We start from the raw sequence: 23,443 nt of genomic DNA on the forward strand, positions 1-23,443 counted from the left end.
TTGTCAGACTACGTAACAATCTGCCACTGCTCAGTGGTCCATGGCCTATGTTCCCAGCAGGATAGTGGACATTGGCAGATATTATGAGTAATTTGTGTACAGCAGTAGTATACAGTTTGGTGTAGCTATTGTCAGACCATTTTCATGGAAACAGATTGTCTACAACCCACACTGAATTTAGTTTATACTTTGCCTGCAGTTGCATGTCCAACTGTGCTTTGAAATCTGGACTAATGATTGGACAACCATGTTTCCTCACTCTATACTGTGGGCCACTTTTACATTTTGTGATGTTTTCTAATCTTCTCATGCTGTCATTTCCTTTTGGACTTCCTCTTGACTTGTTAGTGTCATGAGGGAAGTCTGCTGTTTTCATCCCAGATGCTCCCTTCAGTCAAACTCCAATGATTATACTCCTTTTGAAGCTCACTGAGGTGTGCTCATGCAGTGATGCTTGCTCGTAATACCAGACCTGATGTGAAGCTGCATTTTATAGCCATGACTACAGGACTGCTTAGAAACAATGTACGTATGTCACTAACTTGTCACATGTGTAATTCCTCTTGCTCAGAATACATTTTGTTAGGGCCCATTCATTTCATTTAACTCAGCAAGAGTTTCCATTATTTTGTTTGCCACTGTAACATATAATCGTTAAACAAGTTCAAGGTCACTATGCCCAGGGGAGGTCCCTATGGACTGAAGATGTGTGAATGTATCTCCAATTCATAAAGGGGGATCAGAAGGTGACACGAATAATTACAGACCTGTCAGCTTTACATCTGTTCCAGGAAAATAATGGAGTCAGTGGTTTTCAACTTTTTTTAATAACAGCACTGTTAAATAATTTATTTTATTTTCTGGCATCCCTATTCAAATTTCTGCATGTTAGATCCGATTTTCTCTCTCTCTCTCTCTCTGTGTGTAAACAGATAATTAATATAAAAATCAAATTAATACATATGCCAGTAGCATGGCAAAACCGTAGAGCGAAAAATTAACATAAAAATTAAATCAACAGGGAGGGGAAAAGTAAAGGTAACAAGACTGAAACTGTAGCCGAAAGTCTCCAAATAATTTAGAAGTTCAGTTAAATCCAATTATATAATAATTTAGCGGCACCCCCCTTGTAAGGTATCAATTCTGAGAGACCTGAAATATCACCAAAATGGGACTAAAACGAACTACTAATATAAAACAAAGTAACAAAATAATAGATTGACCATTATGCCCCATATCGATGGAGGACCACGAGACCAATAATGGTCATGGAATTGCTGCATTTCAATCATTAGACAAATCGTCGCAAAGGTGAACCAAACCACCCCTTCATCCTTCAATCGATCCACAAATGCAGAGGATTTGCATAACGGTGGTCCTTATGCAGTGAGAAATAAACTATAGAACAGACCAGCACTCCAGAGCAGAGCCACACTACCGACAAATGTAAGCTTAACCAGCTTATATAGACAGGAAAATAAAATAAAATATAGATGGCAGTATAGGCGCAGCTTTAGCACGTCAAACCCACTACTACCACTGGATTTATATTTGAATAATGGCTTTAAAAGTTAGAATGAAATTAAAAAAAAATAATAAAATAAAATAAAGAAAAATTAGAATGAAAAAAAAAATTTTTTTTTTTAATTTCATTCTAACTTTTAAAGCCATTATTCAAATATATATATATATAAGTTGTATTACCGTATTGAATTAAATATGCATAAATGGATGTGAAAGTTATACAAAGTACCAGCAATTAGCAGGGTAAGGAAAGTAGAAGAAGAAGTGTAGTAGATTTGTGAAAGGGGAAAGAATGTTAAAATCATAGAGGTTGCCAACATTCCCTCTAATTTTTCTTACAGCTGCATGGTGCAGAAATGCACCTGTGTAAAAAAATTTCAGACAAGATTAAATATGGGCAATATTTTTACAAATTGTTTTAATTATAAGAAGGGACATACATAATAATAAAAAAAAGGTTAACCATAAATTTACACTTTACAGTTAGTTATTTGTTTTTCTTGGAATTTTTCTCGTTTGTTCTTTGTATAAATCCATACTTTTTAGACAGCATCTACATTTATTGTTGCACCATTAGCTATGTGCAATTTGATTCTCATAGGGTCACTTAAATCATCTTCATGTATTCTATTTTGATTTTTTGTTTTAATTGAATTCATAGTGCTAAATCCTTGCTTGCAGTCTGCACATGATGCTTGAAATGTTCCCATAATATCGTAGAGAATAGATATGTTAGAAAACTCTAAATTTGTAAGTATGAAATTTAAAGTGTCACTGAAAGTTTTAAATGTTCCAGTTTTAGTTTTTTCGGCAATTATAAATTTTAATTCTGAATATTCTTCTGATATTTTAGAGATAACATCCCTTTGTTATTTGTAATAAATTGTGAATATTTTTTTATAAGGCGTTATCACATTAAGTTTCCCAAAGTCAAAATTATTGCTTTCATTTGTGATAGCATTATCAAATATTTTCTAATCATTTAATTCATCAGGAAATCTGTTATCTAAGTGATCACATACGCATTTGATAAAGCAAATTATAGCTGCAGTGTCAACATTACTTTGAATTTTGGATAATACTATTTTCACATTTTCACTCCAGAAAATATTTTTTCCAAGATATTGGCTTCTTAATTTGTTTATTTTAGTTTTAACATATTGATGTGCATCAATAATGTTTAAACAACTTTTTTGTAGATATTTGCAAAGCAATGCCACCTCTCTTAATACATCATTGAGCGCAATTAATTCCGCATGATATTGTGAATTTGTCAGAATTTGTAAACAGTATTTACTAATAGGATCATTACATTCGTTAACCTGCTCATTGCAATATTCGATTAATATTTCATAATTTTTTACTAAAGCATCAACTACAAAATGTCTGAATAATCATCTGACTTCATTTAATGGTCTAAAAGATACAACATCGTGTTCTGTAACCTGGGCTAGTTCTTTTAATTTTCCTTTTTTATGCTAGACCTGCTAAACATTGTGTATACAGTTCTAAGCAACGTCTCTATATCTTGCATAATAGATACATTTTTCCATGCATCATCCAGTCCTAAATCTTATCGGTGTGCAACACAATGTTAGCATTAGCATCAGTAGAGGCATATGATGCAAAAAAGCAAGCTTATGCAGCATCAGCCAAAAAAAAAAAAAAAACCCTCCCATTTCACTCCTCCATTCGTTCCAAATGCCTGTCCAGCTCAGCCTTAAATTTATTTAGGCTATCAACTTCCACAACAAAAGATGGAAGTCTGTTCCATCAATCAACTATCCGCTAGCTAAAGGCAAATTTCTGCACATCTGTTCTGCAACTGTCTTTCCTCAATTTGAATCTGTGCCCCCTCAGGTTCTTAATCTGAGCAATACGAAGAATCCCATCAGCATTCAGCTTGCTTAACCTATTCAAGGCCTTATACACCTCAATCAGATCACCTCGCAGGTGCCTACTCTCCAGGCACTGCAATTTGTAGAACTAAGCCTTTCTTGGTAAGAGCACCCCTTTGTTCCCCTCGCCAATCTTGTTGCCCTTCTTTGTACTCGTTCTAGCAAAACTACATCCTTCCTAAAATGAGGCCTCCAGACCTGTACACAGTACTCTAGGTGTGGTCTGACCATTGCTTTGTATAACGGGATAATCACCTCCCTGTCCCTGATAGCAAAATTTCTATATATCATTGACAAGACTTCATGACCTGTCTTGGCAGCCAAGCCCATCTGCGCTGCTCAACGAACTTCATATTTGACTGCACAATTACCCCCAGGTCTTTTTCACTTTCCACTTCCCTGAGTGCAGTATCACACAGTTGGTAGGTTACTCTTCAGTTATTATTAGCTAAATGGTGCAAGGAAGCCTGAGGCTTATGCTGCACCAGCCAAGAAAAAAAATTCCCGAATTACCCTGAGAGAGAGAGAGAGAGAGAGAGAGAGAGAGAGAGAGAGAAAGAAAGAAAGAGAGAGAAAAAGAAGTAGAAGGGAATCACCAAGAAAGAGAAGAATGATGATATCCAGCTCAGGACCCTGGGTGTGCCAAGCCCATATTCACTAGATGTGAGCCCCTGGGGTTAATGCTACCCATATGCAGTACTTTGCAGTTGTCAAATGTTAAACTTCAGTTGCCACTTTTTAGCCCATTTGCCCAACTTATCTATATCCAGTTGGAGTAGCTTACTGTCGTTAACAACCCTGCCAACCTTTGTATCATCTGCAAATTTGGATGTTAAACCTTATATACCTTCATGAATATCATTGATAAATATACAAAATAACAATGGGTCCAACACTGAACCCTGGGGAACTCCACTAATAACATTTGTCCACGAAGAGCAGTGTCCATTAATTACCACTCTCTGTCATCTCTCACAACCATCCCTTTATCCATTGTAGCAACTTACCCTTAATGCCATACCTCTTCAATTTGTGTAGCAGTCTTCCATGTGCAACAGTATCAACAGTATTTTTTTTTTCAGATAGTTGTAATATTTCCTTTTTGAGAATTGCTGCTACTCCATTTTCCCTTCTAAGCATAACATTTGCTTCAACTGACATGAACATTACCATCTTTTGAATATCAAGATTATATTCGTTGTAAAAAAAAAAATTTTTTTTTTTCTAAAATGGACATACTGTCACAGTTTGTAAGCTTCAAAATACCTCCAAATACTGTTTTGTAATATGTTTCATTTTTCACTTGAAATTTAAAATACAAAATTAATACTTTTTGTACTGAAATATCACTACTTTCATCTGCAATTAACGTGTGGAAAGTAGATTCTTTTATTTCATTCAGGATATTTTTTATGAGAACAGAATTTATACATTCAACAAATTCAAATGAATCATTTTTGCTTCTCCAATTTTTAGGTATATCTATAAAGTTTGTGTTCATGAATGTCTTGTACAGAGTTCATTGATGCATTAATTTTTATGGCTAATACCACATCATTAATTAAAACCTCAACTGTATCAAAATTTGATTTCAATCATTCACTTCTTTCCTTTTTTATGTTACATACTTCTACAGTTTCCATCAAAATACTTAAAATTCCATCTTTTTTCAGGTACATAACTTGGTAATTGTGTCTATATATAACTTCTGACTTAGATGCCGTTTTAAATAATCTAGTTTCCATTCTTCCCATTTTCTTCTTGTACTAAATTCTCCTGCAACTTTTGTTTCTGCACAAAAAGTATACATGACGACACCATTTTCTTCATTGTATTGAAAAATATCTCCTAGTTTTAGGCTTTTCTTTTTGTTTGATGATGGAATTTCAGCATCAGTTTGTTTTAAAAGCCAATCCTTTTTAAATGTTTTGCATGTTTTTTTATTTATAGTATTTACGTCTTCAGTTTTTCTTTTGAACATTTTTTTTTATCTGAAAAAGTTTAAAATTAGAGAATTTTATTAATTCTCTGTATTTTGTAAATGAAGTTGTTATAAAATATTAGGATTTGGTTTGGTTTTTAATGGCGCATTGGCAGCTATGGCCATAATGCGCCAAATCATAAAATATTAGGAAAAATCACAAATTTTTAACGCATTATTAAAATAGTTTATAAAATTTTAAAACAAAGTTTAATTTTTCATATTTTATCTTCTTTAATTAAAATACTAATACTAAATGTTTTTGGTTATACACAAAAAAAACATCTGGATCAATAGATCCACTGACATTCTGCCCACATATTTTTACGTATTAATTATTAAAAATTAATATGTAAAAATCTTGACTTTTAAAAATTTTCACTATTACAATACATTCCTTATACACGCTACCCCCACATGTACTGTGTATGTGTGGTTGAGTGGACGGAATGTAAAAATGCTTACTTCCTATTATATGGTATTTATAACAATAAACTCACGTTAAAAACATACAATATCAACTACAACCGCTACAGTCCTTTATATATTCGTAATGTAATAATTTTTTTCATATAAATAAAAATCAACACATGTAACTTTGCACTATGTATTTGTAAAAGATGTGGGAACATGTCATTCAATAGCAAATCGTATGGCATGAGCTATCCCCCCTTCCTATATCCATTCTTCCACTAATAATCCTGTCGCCATCTAGTATGTCAGCTGTGTGTGTGTGTGTGTGCAGGAAGTAAAAGCACCTGTGCAACTTCATAGAAATCAGTGTGCGGCCACGCACGTGTGCAGCTTAGAAGGAACCGTGGAGGTTACGATAAAGAAAATTATGGGCTGAATTACCAAGCCGATATAAAGTAGGGGAACTGTAAAGGAAAATTAGTACATCAAAATAACAGTAAAATGAAAATGTTATAACTGTCATCAGATGTGGGGGGAAACGTATTTAGAAAATGGTCGAATATAGGTAATGCAAATATGCATGATCTGATGTCAGCAGAAATAATTATTGATACATGATCAGGTATTTCATCAGGGGACTACACCTGACCATGTATCAGGAACTGCATTTCTATACTTATCCATAGTAGTAGAAGGAAAGTGAAAGGCCAAAACAAGTAATGAAAATGAAATTAGTACTTCCTATTACAGTATGGACAAGGTAGTCCCAATGCAGTGTAACTTATTGAGGTATAAATAATTTAGTTCAAAGTAAGTATTGTATTAGAATAGAAAAATGTTTAAAATGAATATGTATAATTTATTGTAAGATTTAATTTTATACAGATAGGAAATCAATTTAGAACAAGCAAATGGTATAAGGTTGAGGTATTAAATTGAGGCAGGGGAATGGAAAAAGGAGTATTTTAAATAAGTAAAGACGAAAAATAGCGATAAATGTAGGAACGTTCGTTTCACCCTCGTATTACGCTAATAGTTTAACGAACGGAAAGAACATTAGAAATAGACAACAGAAAATTAAAAATCTTACCTTTATAGGGTTACATTGAATACCCATTTATATATAAATGGGTATTCAATGTAACCCTATAAAGGTAAGATTTTTAATTTTCAATTTTTTAATTTTGAATACCCATTTATATATAAATGGGTATTCAAAAATTATAATTCAATAAATATCCATTTATATAAATTTAAAAAAATAATAAGTTCAAGTAACTTAAACCCAAATTACGTGGCACCCCTGGAATGTTGTTGTGGCACCCCGGTTGAAAACCACTGGGTTAAGTGATGTAGGACCATCTGGACAGGAAAGCAATTATACTAGTCACAGCATGGATTTTTTGAGGGGGCAATCTTGTCTCACCAATCTGATAAGTTACTATAATGCAGTGACCCAAGGAACTGGATACAAAAAATAATTTTGATATCATATACTTCGATTTCAGGAAGGCTTTTGATACTGTTGCACATAAAAGACTGCTGTATAAACTAGAGCAGTGTGGCATTAAGGGAAAGTTACTGCTATGGATAAAGGGATGGTGAAGTGGAAGAAGACAGAGAGTGGTTATCAATGAGCACTGCTCTTTGTGGCCTAATGTTATCAGTGGTGTTCCCCATGGTTCAGTGCTGGTCCATTGTTCTTTTCAATATTTATTAATGATATTGATGAAGGTATGTTAGGCTTAATCAAAGTTTGCAGATGATACAAAGGTTGACAGGGTCGTTAACAACAGAAATGATGGTATGCTACTGCAACAAGATTTAGAAAAATTATGTCGATGGGCTGAGAAATGGCAATCGAAGTTTAACATTTACAAATGCAAGGTACTGCATATGGGTAGCAATAATCTCAGAGTAACTTATCTACTGTGTGGAGCTACAAGCAGGGCAGTAGAAAATGAAAAAGACCTGGGGGTAATTGTGCAGTCAGATATGAATTTCTCTGAGCAGTGCAGATGTGCTGCCAGGACAGCTCATGGGGTTTTGTCAATGATATACAGAAACTTTGCTAGTAGAGATGAGGAGACGATTATCTTTTTGTACAAGGCTATGGTTAGGCCACATCTGGAGTATTGTGTATAGGTCTGGAGGGTTCACTTTAGGAAGGATATAGATCTGCTGGAAAGGATGCAGAGAAGAGCAACCAAATTGGTAAAGGGAACAAAAGGGTGTACTTACCCAAAAAAGTTTCACTTCTACAAATTGTAGCATCTGGAGATTAGGCACCTGTGGGGGTGATCTAATTGAGGTGTTTAAGGCCTTCAGTGGATTGAGTAAGCTGAATGTGAATGGCATTCTTCCTTTTGCTGAGACTACACATGAGAGGGCAGAAATTTAAGTTGAGGAAGGATGGTTGCAGAATAGAGGTGTGGAATTTTGTCTTCAGCTAGTGAGTGGTTGATTGTTGGAATAGACTTCCATCTGTTGTTGTTGAAGTGGATGGTTTGGATAAATTCAAAGAAGAACTAGACATTCTTGGAGGGTAAGGATGGGCAAAGTGTGTGTGTTTTTTTTGGCTGATGCTATATAAGTGTGCTTTCTTGCATCATTTGCCACTACTACTGCTCTGTTTTATAAGACATAATCTTGCAATAATAATATTTTAAAATGTGTTTTTTTTAAATTGTAATGAGTAAAATTGGACCAGTTATATAATTTCAAATATTAATTATAAAAAATCAGGAGTGATTGTGATAACCTAGAAACTTTTGTTTATGCAGCTGTGGATAATCAGAGAGAGAGAGAGAGAGAGACTGTTGAATGTGATATAATCTGAGAAACATGTATAGGGGATCATATTTCCTTCCTTTCAACAGAGTTTAAGGTAATGTCTTAAAATTTAAGGGAAAGTGGAAACATAAATATCATGCTTATGCTAACATGAAAATAAAAATGCCGAAGGTATGCTAACCCCACATTATTTCTGGGAAGGCTGCAGTCACATGGTGAGTGATTAGATGGAGAAAAGTTTTAGGGTATATACATTCAATTTTAGGTAGGAGAAGAGAGAGAGAGAGGGGGGGGGGAAAGAGAGAGAGAGTAGTTTTGTGAAGAAGAAAAGGCAGTGAGCTGTTCATGAGATCAGAAGGGAAAGAGTGCTGGGCATTGGTGAAACTTTTGGTCAGGTGTTCTGAGTAAACATACATTGTAATTCTGAAAGTAAGATGGCTATGCTGGTGGCCTAACAGCTGATCCAAGCTGTTAGGCAAACTCCCTAATGCAAATACTCCACAGCTCTGGGAAGGAAAGTTTTAACTAATAGTAAAATAACTCAGATATTCTCTGTAAACATGGAAATCTTGGCCATCTCAGAGCAATAACCATTCAGGAAACTAAAAAATCACTACCTTGAAAGCAGTGAGGGAGAAACAGCCCTCAGAACCCTGTGTGAAGCCCTCTGTGAGGGACAGAAAGAGCAAGAGGAAGTAGCAAAGAGACAGGTGGAGAAAAGGAAGAAAAAGAAATCCTTTTCAGTTTTTTACAATACCAAAACAAATGCATGGATTTTACCTCTACACATTTTATCCTTTCAATTTGCAGAATATCAAAGAAAATATTGTACATCAAACTAGATGGACAGATTTAAAATTAATACTATAAATAATATGTATATCAGTACTTGAATTCTTCGGTGAGATCAGGTTATACATTATAGATTAGTTGTGAGAAAGAAAAGGACGCTTTATAGTTAGTTGATGAAGGAACCGAAAATACAGATAACAGAATACTTATATGTTCAGTATAATTAGTATACACTGAGTAAACAGAAATCATGGGATACCTGCCTACTAATGGGTAGGCCCACTTTTCGTCCGGATAAGAGCAGTCACACAGTGAGGCATCGAGTCCATTACTTCACGAAAGTATACCACAGGTATTTCCATCCATGCTTGCTGCACACTGTCCATAATTCCATTGCATTTCTGGGTGGAGAATCCAAAGCTCAAATGGACCTTTCCACAGTAACTCAAAGAACCATGTTCTAGTCACAAAGAGATGCAGATAGTCTGCAAGGATGGACATGTAACCTGGACCATTTAGAGATGTGGCTAGATGTACCAGAGGTCCCAGTGTTTGCCAGTTGAACATGTCCCAGACCATTACCAGCTTCCGCCTGCCTGAACAGTTCCTTGTTGACATGACGGGTGCATAGCTTCATGGTGTTTCCACCAGATGCGCACCCTCCTGTCCACTCAAAATAACTGGAAACAGGAGTCATTGGACCAAGCAACCTGTCTCCAATCGTCCAAGGTCCAGTGCTGATGTTCTTTCACCCAGTTGAGGCTTAGAGTCCTGTATCATGGTGTTAACAATGAGACTGGTGGGTCGGCAGCTTCCATAACCTATTGCGGCTAATGATCACCTGGTGGTCTTGGTGGAGATATTTCTGGCACCTCCCTTGTTGAAGTTGGTGGTGATTTGTGCCACTGATGCTCTCTGGTTGGCTGAAACAATGCAAGAGAGACGTCAGTGGCCATGTTCATCCACCACCTTTCTTCACCCACAGTGCTGTCCATGATGAGATGTTATTCCAGAAATGGTGTATTCCCAATACACTCTTGATACTGTTGAATGGGGATAGTGGAATTTCTGTACCACCTCCGCAATAGAGTGACCTATACGTTGGTCACCCACAATCATCCCTCTTTCAAAGTCGGTTAACTCATGACATTTATCCATACTGGCATCGAATTAGCATCTACGTGAATGCAGTGTACCTATATAACTGCCAAGCAGTGGGTTTGTCCACTAGTGAGAGGGGTGGCAGTATCGCTTTGCACAGGAACCAGATATCCCATGAAGTCTGTCCTTTCAGTGTAAGGTATTAATTTGCAGCTGAGAGAAATTTAAAAAAAAAAAAGGGTTACTTGCAGTAGAACAGTGTTACAAATTATTATGAATTATTATAGATGGTAGAAAGTTGAAAATATGTATGAATATTTAGATAAAATCATGTGATTAATAGTTAAAGTAGAATAAACAAAAGTAAAAACATAGACAAGTTGGCAAAGAAGTAGGAAGAGAGATGGGAATGAGTGTAAAAAGACAATGCTAAATAATTATGTATGTATATGTAGAATTGATGTTATAAGATAACAGGTGCTAAGTGGAAATTTGAATTGCAACTAAAGTATTTAGGAAATAACCTATATTTTGAGTGTATGTTAATTGTTTTGCATTTAATTATTGTTATTATTGTTAATTTTTGATGTGTTATCACCCTATCAATTTATTTAATTAAAATTTTTTTGTTAACTTGAATAGTAAAGTTGGTTGAATCAGTGATCTGCTTACTGTTATTCACCTTAGAATCTGAAATCTCTGACACTTGAGCAACAGTTGGATTGTAGATTTGAAATATGTTTTAAGCTTCAGTAGGGGGCAAGCCACCAACACATAAGAAGGCATAGGAAAAAAAAAAACCCAGGTATTACAATTCATTCATTATGACTGACTTGCTTGCCTTTGTGTTGTGAACAGCATTCTTTAATTATAGAAATGGAAAACTTGCAAATCAAACAGGACCTCCATTTCTCACTGCAACATTATGCTATTTATTACTATGTTGCTTCTGTTTTCAATGAAATGAATGAATCCTTTTAAGAAGAGATTTGAATAAGCAAAGCAATTTTTAAATGCTATAAGCAGTATAAGCCTGCTCAGGTAGCTGACAAAATGAATATTTTGCATCTACATTACACATGAGGAATTATTTAGGGATGGGAATGCCGGAAGTTTATCAAGCTCTGAGAGATAAGGATTTTGTAATAACTGAGAGCAAAATGGAGGAGAAATTATTGAATTTAAAAATAAGAAAGGCACCTGGAATGGATGGAATCTATCCAGAAGCAAGCAAACCCTTAGCCATTATTATGAGAGCATCACTGGATTCAGGGGAGGCCCCCATGGACTGCAGATGTATCCCTAATTCACAAAGGACAATCAGAGGACCACACAAGTAATTACAGACCTGTTACTTTAACTTCTGTTCTGGGGAAAATAATGGAGAAACATTGCAAGATCATCTGGTTATAGTTCAGGCACCACATGGGTTTGTTAAGGGAAAGTCTTTTTTGACCAGTTTGATTGGATACTACGATGTGGTCACAAAGGAACTGGATCCAAAAAAATAATTTTGATATCATATACTTGGATTTTAGGAAAGCTTTTGATAATGTTGCACATAAAAGACTGCTGTATAAACTGGAGCAATATGGCATTAAGGGCAAGTTACTGCTGTGGATAAAGGGATGGATGAGTGGGAGAAGATAGAAAGTGGTAATCAATGGACACTGCTCTTTGTGGACAAATGTTATTAGTGGAGTCCGGAGTCCCTCGGGGTTCTGTGTTGGGCTCATTGTTGTTTTCTGTATTTATCAATGATACTGATGAAGGTATATCAGGCTTAATGTCCAAGTGTGCAGACAATATGAAAATTGTCAGGTTTGTTAATGACAGTATGCTACTGCAACAGGATCTAGAAAAGTTAGGCAGATGGGCTGAGAGGTGACAACTGAAGTTTAATATTGACAAATGCAAAGTACTGCATATGGGTAGCAGTAACCCCAGAGTAACATACGAACTATGGGTTACTACACTCAGGGTAGCAGAGAATGAAAAAGACCTGGGGGTTATTGTGTAGCCAGATATGAAATTTTCTGAGCAGTGTAGGCAGGCTGCCATAACAGCCCACGGGATCTTGTCAATGATATACAGGAATTTTACTAGCAAGGATCAGGAGGTGATTATCCCTTTGTATAAGGTGATGGTCAATCCATACCTTGAGTACTGCATACAGGTATGGAGGTGTCATTTTTTTAGGATATAGAGCTGCTGGAATGAGTACAGAGGATGGCAACAAGATTGGTGAGAGGAACAAAGGGATGCTCTTACCAAGAGAGGCTTAAGTTTTGCAAATTGCAGCATCTGGAAATTAGCCACATGCGAGGTGATCTGATTGAGGTGTATAAGGCCTTGTATAAGACCTTGAATGGTTTGATCAAGCTAAATGCTGATGGGATTCTTCTTCTTTGGGTGAAATGGGAAGATTTTTTTTTTTTCTTGGCTGATGCCTCTTCATATGCCTCTTCTAATGCTAAGTGATTCAAGGGGAGATGACAATCTGTGAAAGCTATTCCACAGGCACGCTAGTCAGCAAGCCAGCTATGTCAGCTACCCCAATTCAGAAGATTGTGTAGAAGAAATAATGACTCAATGAATCTCTATTGCCCACCTCTTGGTAGTGCCCAACAGATCACTTGAAATTAAAGATCTGTGCTTGATGTGTCCCTCATTAAGTGATGCCTGAACAAAAGAGTTAGTGTGTGAAGATATGCTGGGCATTTTGAACAAAATGTTGAGCAGTTTGTGAAAATAATTGTGACTAGTGATGTAACATGTTGCTAAGCCACAAACATGAGATCAAACAACAGTCTTTTGAGTAGGGGCATTTTTTTTCACCATAGCTGATAAAGTTCTCTCTGTTGAAGCATACTATGAAACAGATGACACTTATTGCTTTTATTAGGACATTAGTCTTCTTATAGAATGGCTATAAAGCCCTCTCTTACTTTTAAAAATTAATAACTTTAAAATTATAGGTCATATTAAAAAAAAACAGAATTTTGCTTTGTAAATGAATATGTGGAATTTTTTTTTAAACAATAAAAAATTATCTAAAAATATTTCTTGACTAGATGTCTGAGTACGAAAAAGGTTATTTATGCACGGGTAATGCACTTCCATCATTTCTACTACCCAGGTAGTATGCATGCATCATTTAATTATATCTCTTATTGTGAATACCTTCACAATGAGTTGCCGAGGTATTGCACTGCTTTGAATAAGTAACACTTCACCAGTGGAGAAGACTAATGTTACTTATTCTCAGCGGGGGCGTCTCCATAGCCAGGTGGGCAGGATCAGCAGTGCATAGCACACGCTTCTTGATTAGACCGGGGTTCAAGCCCGTGACCACCAAATACGGAGGATGTGGAAAGGTCAGGGAATGACCACTGCATATCCCCGGAGCAATATGGCCTTAGTTGCTAATGCTCCTAAAAACCAAATAACAAATAACAAAACTTATTCTCGGCAGATACCACCACACATAGCACTGTTTTGAAGCTTATTGGCTTACTCATTGGTGGGTAAATGTTGCAATAGTGACAATCCAGTTATGAAGTATAATTCCACAATATGAGAGCTGCTTGATGTGTGATGATTACATATGTGGGTGGTTTAATCTAAAAATATTTCTTGACTAAATGTCTGAGCACGAAAAAGGCTGTTTATGCATGGGTAATGCACTTCCATCATTTCTACTACCCAGGTAGTATGCATCATTTAATTATATCTCATAATTAAACGATGCATGCATACTACCTGGGTAGTAGAAACCTTTTTAATAAAAAATTAGTTTGAAATTTGACCACCAGTGGACTAAGTGGTTTATTCACTCCATAAACAAATTAGCTTTTGCATTCATTATCAAGAGAAATAACTTTGGGATCACAGAATTTAATTGTTTGCTTGTTGTGGTTTTATTCTTTGTTGTCAAAATAGAAAGCTAACTTAAGTGCCCAAGTCCAGGGGCTCACATCTGGTGAGTATGGGCTTGGCAAACCCAGGGTCCTGAGCTGGATATCATCATTCTTCTCTTTCTTGGTGATTCCTTTCTACCTTTAACTCTCTCTCTCTCTCAGGTAACTTGGAAAATTTTTTTAGCTGGTGCAGCATAAGCCTCAGGCTTCCTTGCACCATATGGCTAATAATAATAATAAGTCCAATCAATTTTTTTTTTTTTTTTTAAATTAGCATTAGGTCGATAACTATGTATAATCGTGTTACATTTTCAAATGGTGGTCCTTTTTACATATGTGATTTTTGGAGGTTAGTAATTGCTACTTTAGAGAATTTTAAAATTGTTGTAGCTTCAAGTAAAATAATATATAACTGTGTTCTAAATAAGTTTTATGAAATTGTGAAAAATTGATCTCAATATGAAAATGGTTTAACAGTTTTCATGTTGAGATCAATTTTTCTTCCTGTGAATCAAGAAATAATTTCTTATATGGGTTTTTTGTATTTATAGATCATGGGGTAATGTATATCAGTTTGTATGCATCTGGAAATGATTCCGAATCTAAGCTCACCAGAAAAAATAATAATAAATTGATATAAAAAAAAAAATGGTGACAGTGATGGCAAATGTTTTCTGGTCTGTGTGACATAAATAAGCTATAATAACAACACAACAATTTTCCCATGTCATAGGAAAAAAATTTCCTTCTTCAAAAAAAATTTTATAGCATGGACTATTTGTGGGTGGCTAAATATGCCAATATATTTCCTGTGCATGTTACTGGTTTTCCATCGCTAGATTAAGATTTTGTGAATAAACATTTAATTCATAGCAATTATTGATCATATAGTGTCTACTTTGTAAAATATATGCATATTGCTAACAATTCTACATTAGACCTGACAGTTTTATACCAGTCTTATTACTCGACAGTTTTATACCAGACTTATCACTCGCCCAGTATATTTTTACAGGACTATCAATGTATTATAACAAACGCACATTGCTTTTTTATTCATAAGGTCAAAGACATTTATGAATACAGTCAATTAAAGTTATTTGGGACACATCGGGACTAGTGCATTTTGGCTCGATTAAGCGGCTGCCCCAATTATCCGAAGTGTCACTGGGTGATGTAAATAGTTAAAAATACAATGGACCTCCACTTTACAATAATTTTACTGTACAATCAAATCGTGTTACGATGGACTCATCATAGTAAAGTACCGTTCACTATACAATGTGCAGTAAGCGCCGGTGATTGTGATCACGTTTGTGAATTGAATTTTAATTCTATTAAACAGGGATTCTAATTAGCAAAAATAGGATGAATATTATCCACAGGCTATAAAAGTAAAGATATATTAAGCACAAATTTACCCTTTATTACCTTATCAATTAAAAAAATAAACTATACGTGATAATCGGAATGATTAATACATACAGTAATATGTACCTATTAACTAGTTGACATTTCTGTTCACTGACATTTGTGGGTGGGGGTTAAAATTTAAAACAGTAAAAAGATAAGCAATCAATAACGAAGAACACAGCACACACATATTGCAAGTAACACGATATGCGCAAGTGAGAATGTAGTAACAAGTTGCGAAGCTTTAAAAATAGGAATGAAGAGAAGTTTATGAAAATTAATTTTTTTATATGATTGGAGATTTCATGGAAGTATAAAACACATTTCACCATAATAACCCACAGAATTCCAGCTGTTGTATTATCGCAAATTCAATAAGATCGAGTTTACTATCTGTTTATGATAGATTGCACTAACAGAAAAGCCCAATAAATAGGTGATTGCTAATTGTTTTTATTGTTTTATGGTTGTGACCACCAGAAATACTACTGAACCATGTGGTATGGTTGGAGACAATTGTAGGGTAATCTCCAGTGCTGTGGTCTCCTGCCCTGATTAAATGGCATGTTGTCCCAGTTAAGCGAAGTAAACCCTGGCTATTTTCTCGATAGGGTTCTGTTTTTTAAGATTTGCCCCAAATAAATGGTTGCCCTGATTAACTGGTGGCCCAAATAACCGGAATCCACTGTATCTACTTGATAAATCAAGTGCAGTTTTCACATTTTTTTTTTTTTTTTTAATATATTTGATCATATATTATTTATTTTATAATGAATCCTCAATAGTCTAACCTTATTCTTTTTCATAAAGAAGTTTTATAAAGTGCTAATAACTCGTGTATTTGGTTTTTTTTTTACAAAAGGAATCAAAACCTATCATACTTAGTATGGTGCATGGGTTTGAAGGAGATGGGGGGGATGCCAGAAACTTTGCTCTGGTGACTAAGCATGGATTTCACCACTTCAATCCTTCAATAACAAAGTGATGGTATTGCACTGGTTCATGAGAGTCATCTACCACCTAGTGTTAGTATTAGTACGTATTAGCAGGGCTATAGTGGAGGGTATACATCGTATACCCTCTGGATTTTTTACAACATTCATTAATAAAATTCATAGGTATACCTTCTGCTAATTTTATGACTACAGCACTGTGTATTAGTATTATATTATACTATATTATTGTATTATTAGTATTATATTATATTATTGTGTTATTAGTGTTATATTATATTAGTGTTAGTAGTGGTACTAGTTAGTAATAATACTAATGTTTTGAAGGAGATGGGGAAGGATGCCTGAAACTTTACTCTAGAAACTAAACATTGGTTTCACCACTTCAAGCCTTCATTAAGCAAAGTGGTGGTATTGCACTGGTTGATGAGAGTTATCTGCCATCTAGTGTTAGTATTAGTACTATTAAGTATTATTATTATATTATAGTATTATGTTATTAGTGTTATATTATACTAATATTAGTAGTGGTACTAGTTAGTATTAGACTAGCAACTGTAATATTATTCTTGAAATCAAGGACACACTTAACAATATTTTGTTATTGGCATGTGATATCCTTCACATCATGTCCAAAGCTTAAAACTTCTTCATGTGAGAATAACTGTCCATTTGCATCAGCACAAATTTTTTGTGTAATGATCGATTGAAAAATTATTGAAAAATGCTTTCATGTTTTTTTCCAAACAAGCCAGCGTAAGAATTTCTCAAAAAAAGTGTTTCAAAATAATTGGTGATATTGTTGAGATGTATAAAATTTTACCAATTTCTCTCTTTTTAATTAAAAATAATGTTTTTAAATAAGTAATTCTTGCTAATAATAAAATAATATTTCTTTCTTTCTCCCCCTCCCCATCTCTCTTTCTCTAGGAACATGGAAGCCGTTTAATGTCGAAACTATACGGATGATGATTGGTATGTTAGTGTAATAATGAATGTTTGTTAATGATTATGACTTATTAGAACCTCATGCAAGGAGTTACTGTAATATTCAGTAATCAGCACAAAGACTGTTTTTAACCAAAGGTAATATCAGATGTTTTGAAAGCAAAGATCAGACATCAAGGCTTTAATGGGGTTTGTTTAGGGGCATCATATAGACACTGAATCATACATAATGAAATCTGATTACAACATACCTTAAGAAATAATACTGTTTATACTTAATACTGAAACAATTCATTAAGTGTGAAGAAAAAGGAAAATTAAAAAATATTAATATGTATGTAATGTGCTTTTTTTATATTTTAAAAAATAATCAGGTGGAGGATTTGAACTGTGTGTGTGTGTGTGTGTGTGTGTGTGTGTGTGTAGTTCAGGTTTTCTAGAAAGATGTGAATCTCTCACTCTCCCCCTTTCTCCCTTCCTGCTTTCCATAATTTTTCTGTAATAAATTAACTACTATACTTTGTTTACTTTTTAAATTAGGCACACTATAGCTCAGTAGCTTATGCACCATTAAACCTCCATAACACACACACACACACACACACACACACACACACACACACACACACACACACACACACACACACACACTTTTTAAATAAATTTTATTAATTTTATTTTTTTGCATTTTACTTGCCTACATGCATTGATGAAATTATTTACTTCACATTGTATTGTTCTGTGTAGTCCTCTGGCTGTATTTTATAATATTCCAGGAATGGAAACTGGTACTGAAATATAACTAACTTCACCCAGAGTGGTATTTCATAATTCATATTTAATGATTAAAGGGTTACTTGATTGCAGCTGATTTATTACAGTTAAAGTGGGCTTTTGTCTGCGAAAATCAAGTTCTGTCTTCAATAGCTTCCAACTACTTCTTTCACTGTATACAGAATCCATTCTGATTTTGCTTTTGAATGTGGAGTGATGGTAATAGGTAATGCACAATATCTATTGTCCAATGTAAGTGACCTAATGCAATAGGTAGGAGGTCAACTGTTAAGCTAATATCACATATACAAGAACACCTCAGGGGATGGAGAAGGAAGCCAGGATACACAGCTGAGGATTAAGGTGGTTTCGAGCAATAATCCTTTTCAATCTGTTGTCTAGGTAGAGTGTAGTTTGGTGGAGTGCAGGTCAAAGATAAAATATAAATTTTCCAATATAATTTTATTATTTATTTCATTCGGTTCATTTTATTAAAATCTTAAACAAGTAGTATTAATTATTAAATACTCATTAAATTTTCTCCTGCAAGTATAAATCCTTGGCAGTGACATGTTTTAGTTGATAAGGTTAACAATCCATCCAACTGATCTTGTGTCATCAATGGAGATAAGTTATGATTAACTTCATTCTGTAATGGCCACTGATACTGGCAACATTGCAAGAATTCTCAGAACCGTGAAAAGATATGATAATGATGCTGGGACTAGTTTCTGTCTACCATAGGCTTCTGTATCACCTGATAATTTATATGCAAATACCAAATACGGAGGATGCGAAAAGGTTAGAGAATGACCACCGCATATCCCCGGAGCAATATGGCCTTAGTTGCTAATGCTCCTAAAATAAATAATTAATACTTAACTTGATACGGAAGTTATATAAAGGAATTTCGTAGATAACACTCGATACTGAAACATAAATATAGCGTTATAACTGTGTTGGGATACAAGTTTAGGGTTTTAATTTTGTACTGAAATTGAAATTTTATTGAACTTTTATTGAAATTAAATCGAAATCATGACTCAGACCAGAGCAGCAAAGCAAAAGGCTCAAGCTAATGGGAGTGCTGTGGCTCAGGGGAGAACTGAGGGGGGTAGTTGCCCTCTGAATCACAGCCTTTTAAAATGCACTACTTGCTTGATGTTTGTGGAGCAGTCGGGTACGGGACATGATACTGCCATGAGGGATGTCTTTGTGTGTGCGCGCGATGCAAGGAGTGTAAGGAAATCAGGCGACAACTCAGCGTTGTTATGGGCCTATATGAGAGCTTGAAGGACAGGGTGGATGCCCTCGAAGGATTAAAAGTGAGGGCCCATCAAGCTCTCAGCTGCCCACACTAACGCCAGAGCTTGCACTCGGTCATCACGCAACACAAAGGCAAACCCCAAGGCAGAATGCGCTGGTCCCAAAGGAACTAGTAGTTGTTGGTGACTCTATTGTCAGAAAAACGGGAAACATGCTTTGTAAAAAGGATAGGTGGAACAGGACCAGGGTATGTCTGCCAGAGGCAAAGGTTGATGACGTTGTAGAGCAGATATCATCTTTTAAGGGCACAAAAGGTGATATAGTTGTACAGTTGGCACTGATGATATTAAGAGTAGGAGACCAGCGGAATTACTTAACAAGTACAGGTCACTGTTGAAAAAAAGCCGTGAATTAGGGTTGAATTTGAAAGTGTCTGCAATTCTGCCCAGACACAATAGGAGGGAGTATATGATGAGAGCCCTGTTGATCAATTCGGCCCTAGAAAGATTGTGCAAGGCTCAAGGGGTAGAATTTTTTTCAGCCTGGTCTGTACTTGTTAACAGGTGAGACTGCTTCTACAGGAATGGGATACACTTAAATAGAAAGGGTGCAAGAATGTTTGCTGATGCTATCGAGGCATCAGCAAACATTCGGATGCCTCGATAGCATCAGCAAACATTCTTGCAGATGCTATCGAGGCAGTGTTAGGTGGGTTGGAAAACTGCTAGATTGGGGGGATACAAGGACTAATAGATTAACAGTAGCCACTGGCAGAGGTGAAAGTGATTCTTGCACTGCTTCTATTGGAATGAGCAGCAGCCTGGAAAATAAGATGCAGGATATTTCAGAGACTGCTGGGAATCATTGGAGTACAAGTAAACACATGGGTTGTGTTAGGGTAGCTAAGAAAAAGAACAGGTGCATGTATACTTGCGTGTACACCAATGCTAGGAGTTTGGTAAATAAATTTGATGAATTTGAGGTATTGCTCAAAGCATCACAGGGGGATATAATTGGGATATCAGAGACGTGGTATCACACAGATATAAGTAATGCAGAACTGGAATTTGGGGAGTACAACGTCTACAGAAAGGATAGGAAGGGAGGAGGGGTTATGCTATTAGTTAAGAAACACATAAAATCCAAGGAAGTGAAGCCAGTCGACATCGCTGGACAGTGCAGTGTCGAGTCAGTATGGTGTGACATAAGCATTGGGAGATCAAAATTGAGAGTAGGAGTGTGCTATAGGCCTAATGACTCTGATGAGTATAATAAGAAACTGTACAGGGAAATAGTGTGCCAGTAAATCAGAGTGTCTTATAATGGGGGATTTTAATTTCTCAGATATTGACTGGAATTTCTGGGTTGGTCACTCACACACTAGCAAGGCTTTTGTGGATTTATTGGATGATTGTTTTCTAAATCAGCATGTTCGGGAGGCAACTAGAGGGAGCAATACTCTTGATTTGATTATCAGTAGTGATTCTTCATGCATTAAGAATCTGCAGATACAGTACCCACTAGATGGCAGTGATCACAGTGTGCTGAAGTGGGATTTACTCAAGGAGGTAACTACCATCAGGGGTAAAGGGAAGGGTAATTGCTTTCGTAAAGGCGACTACGATGGTCAGAGACAGTATTTAAATTCTATACAGTGGGACCAATTGATGATGTTACCAACAGCAAACTCAAAATGGGAAGCATTCAAAGAACTTATCTTGGAAGCTACTAGGCTTTACATACGAACTAAGAAATATTGTTCATGGTTCAGGCCTAAATGGATGTCAGATGAACTAATGAGACATATGGTAGAGAAGAAAAATGCATGGGATACATACAAATTAACACATGACACAGAAGTCTATAAGTTGATCTGTAACCAAGTTACAAATGAGATTAGGCAGGCGAAGGCAGATTATGAGAAATCTTTGGCAAGGGATGCAAAGAAAAACAGCAAGGAGTTCTTTACTTATGTAAACTCTAGAAGAAAGGGGATGAATCAGATTGGTCCACTTGATATCGATGGTTCAACTGTTCATGATCCTGCTCAGGTAGCTAACAAACTAAATCAGTATTTTGCATCTACATTCACACATGAGGAGTTATTCAGGAAGGGGAATGCCATAGATGAAGTAAACACTGGCAGTGAGCTAGATGATCTTCTAATAATTGAGAGTAGAGTGGAGGAGAAATTGTTGAAGATAAATACAAGAAAGGCACCCGGGGTGGATGGGATCTATCCAGTTGTATTAAAGGAGGTGGCAAAGGAAGTAAGCAATCCGTTAGCCATAATTATGAGAGCTTCCTTGGACTCAGGGGAGGTACCCACAGACTGGAGATGGGCAAATGTAACCCCAATTCACAAAGGAGGATCAAAGGCTGACACAAATAATTATAGACCTGTGAGTTTAACTTCTGTTCCAGGAAAATTAATGGAGGCACTGGTTAAAGAAGTACTGCAGGATCATCTTGACAAGAATTCATTTATAGCTCAGACACAGCATGGTTTTGTTAAAGGAAGGTCTTGCCTGACCAATTTGATTGGATACTATGATGTAGTCACAAAAGAATTAGATGCAGGGAATAACTTTGATATTATATATTTGGATCTTAGAAAGGCTTTTGATACTGTTGCACATGGAAGACTGCTGCACAAATTGGAGCAGTGTGGCATTGGTGGCAAATTGTTGCTTTGGATAAAGGGATGGTTGAGTGGCAGAAGACAGAGGGTGGTAATCAATGGACACTGCTCATCGTGGAATAATGTTATTAGTGGAGTCCTTCAGGGTTCAGTGTTGGGTCCATTTTTGTTTTCTGTATTTATAAATAATATTGATGATGGTATATCAAGCTTAATGTTTAAGTTTGCAGATGATACAAAGGTTGGCAGGATTGTTAAGAACACTACTGATTGACATATGCTGCTACAGGATCTGAAAAGGTTGAGCAGATGAGCTGAGAGGTGGCAAATGAAGTTTAACATTGACAAATGTATAGTACTACATATGGGAAACAGCAATCCCAAAGCAACGTATCAACTCTGTGGTACTACACTGACAGTGGTAGAGAATGAAAAGGTCCTGGGGGTAATTGTGCAGGCGGATATGTTGAGCAGTGCAGACGGGCTGCAAGAGTAGCTCATGGTGTCTTATCAATGATATACAGGAATTTTTCTAGCAGGGATAAGGAGGTGATTATTGCCTTGTATAAGGCAATGGTCAGGTCGCACCTTGAGTACTGTATACAGGTCTGGAGGCCTCATTTCAAGAAGGATGTAGAGCTACTGGAACGAGTACAGAGAAGGGCAACAAGGTTAGTGAACGGAACGAAGGGTTGCTCTTACGAAGAAAGGCTTAAGTTTTGCAAATTACAGTGTCTGGAGACTGGGCACTGGCGAGGTGATCTGATAGAGGTGTACAAAGCCTTGAATGGCTAGAGTATGCTCAATGCTGATGGAATACTGCCTCGTGCTCAGAATAATCACCTGAGAGGGCATAAATTCAAAATGAGGAAAGACAGATGTAGGATAGATGTGCGGAAATTTGCCTTTAGCCAGCGGATAGTTGGTTGGTGGAACAGACTTCCATCCCTTGTTGTGGAAGTTGATAGCCTAAATAAATTTAAGGCTCAGCTGGACAGGTATCTCGAACGAACGGAGGGGTGAAG

At 36.1% G+C, this 23,443-nt stretch overlaps 1 protein-coding gene across 2 annotated transcripts in view; it reads left to right on the forward strand.

Annotated features, from left to right (window-relative positions):
• The window catches only part of LOC150080916 (programmed cell death protein 6-like), an 80,733-nt gene that overhangs the window by 14,970 nt on the left and 42,320 nt on the right, over positions 1 to 23,443 (forward strand). For both annotated transcript variants that reach the window (XM_090381232.1, XM_090381233.1), the window contains exon 3: positions 17,720 to 17,764. In XM_090381232.1, coding sequence (XP_090237358.1) covers positions 17,720 to 17,764 — 45 coding nt within the window. The remainder of the gene's footprint in view (positions 1 to 17,719; positions 17,765 to 23,443) is intronic.

The sequence above is a fragment of the Mastigoproctus giganteus genome, chromosome 9, assembly GCF_048544385.1.
Source record: "Mastigoproctus giganteus isolate SK-2022 chromosome 9, ASM4854438v1, whole genome shotgun sequence".
Lineage (NCBI taxonomy): Eukaryota > Metazoa > Arthropoda > Arachnida > Uropygi > Thelyphonidae > Mastigoproctus > Mastigoproctus giganteus.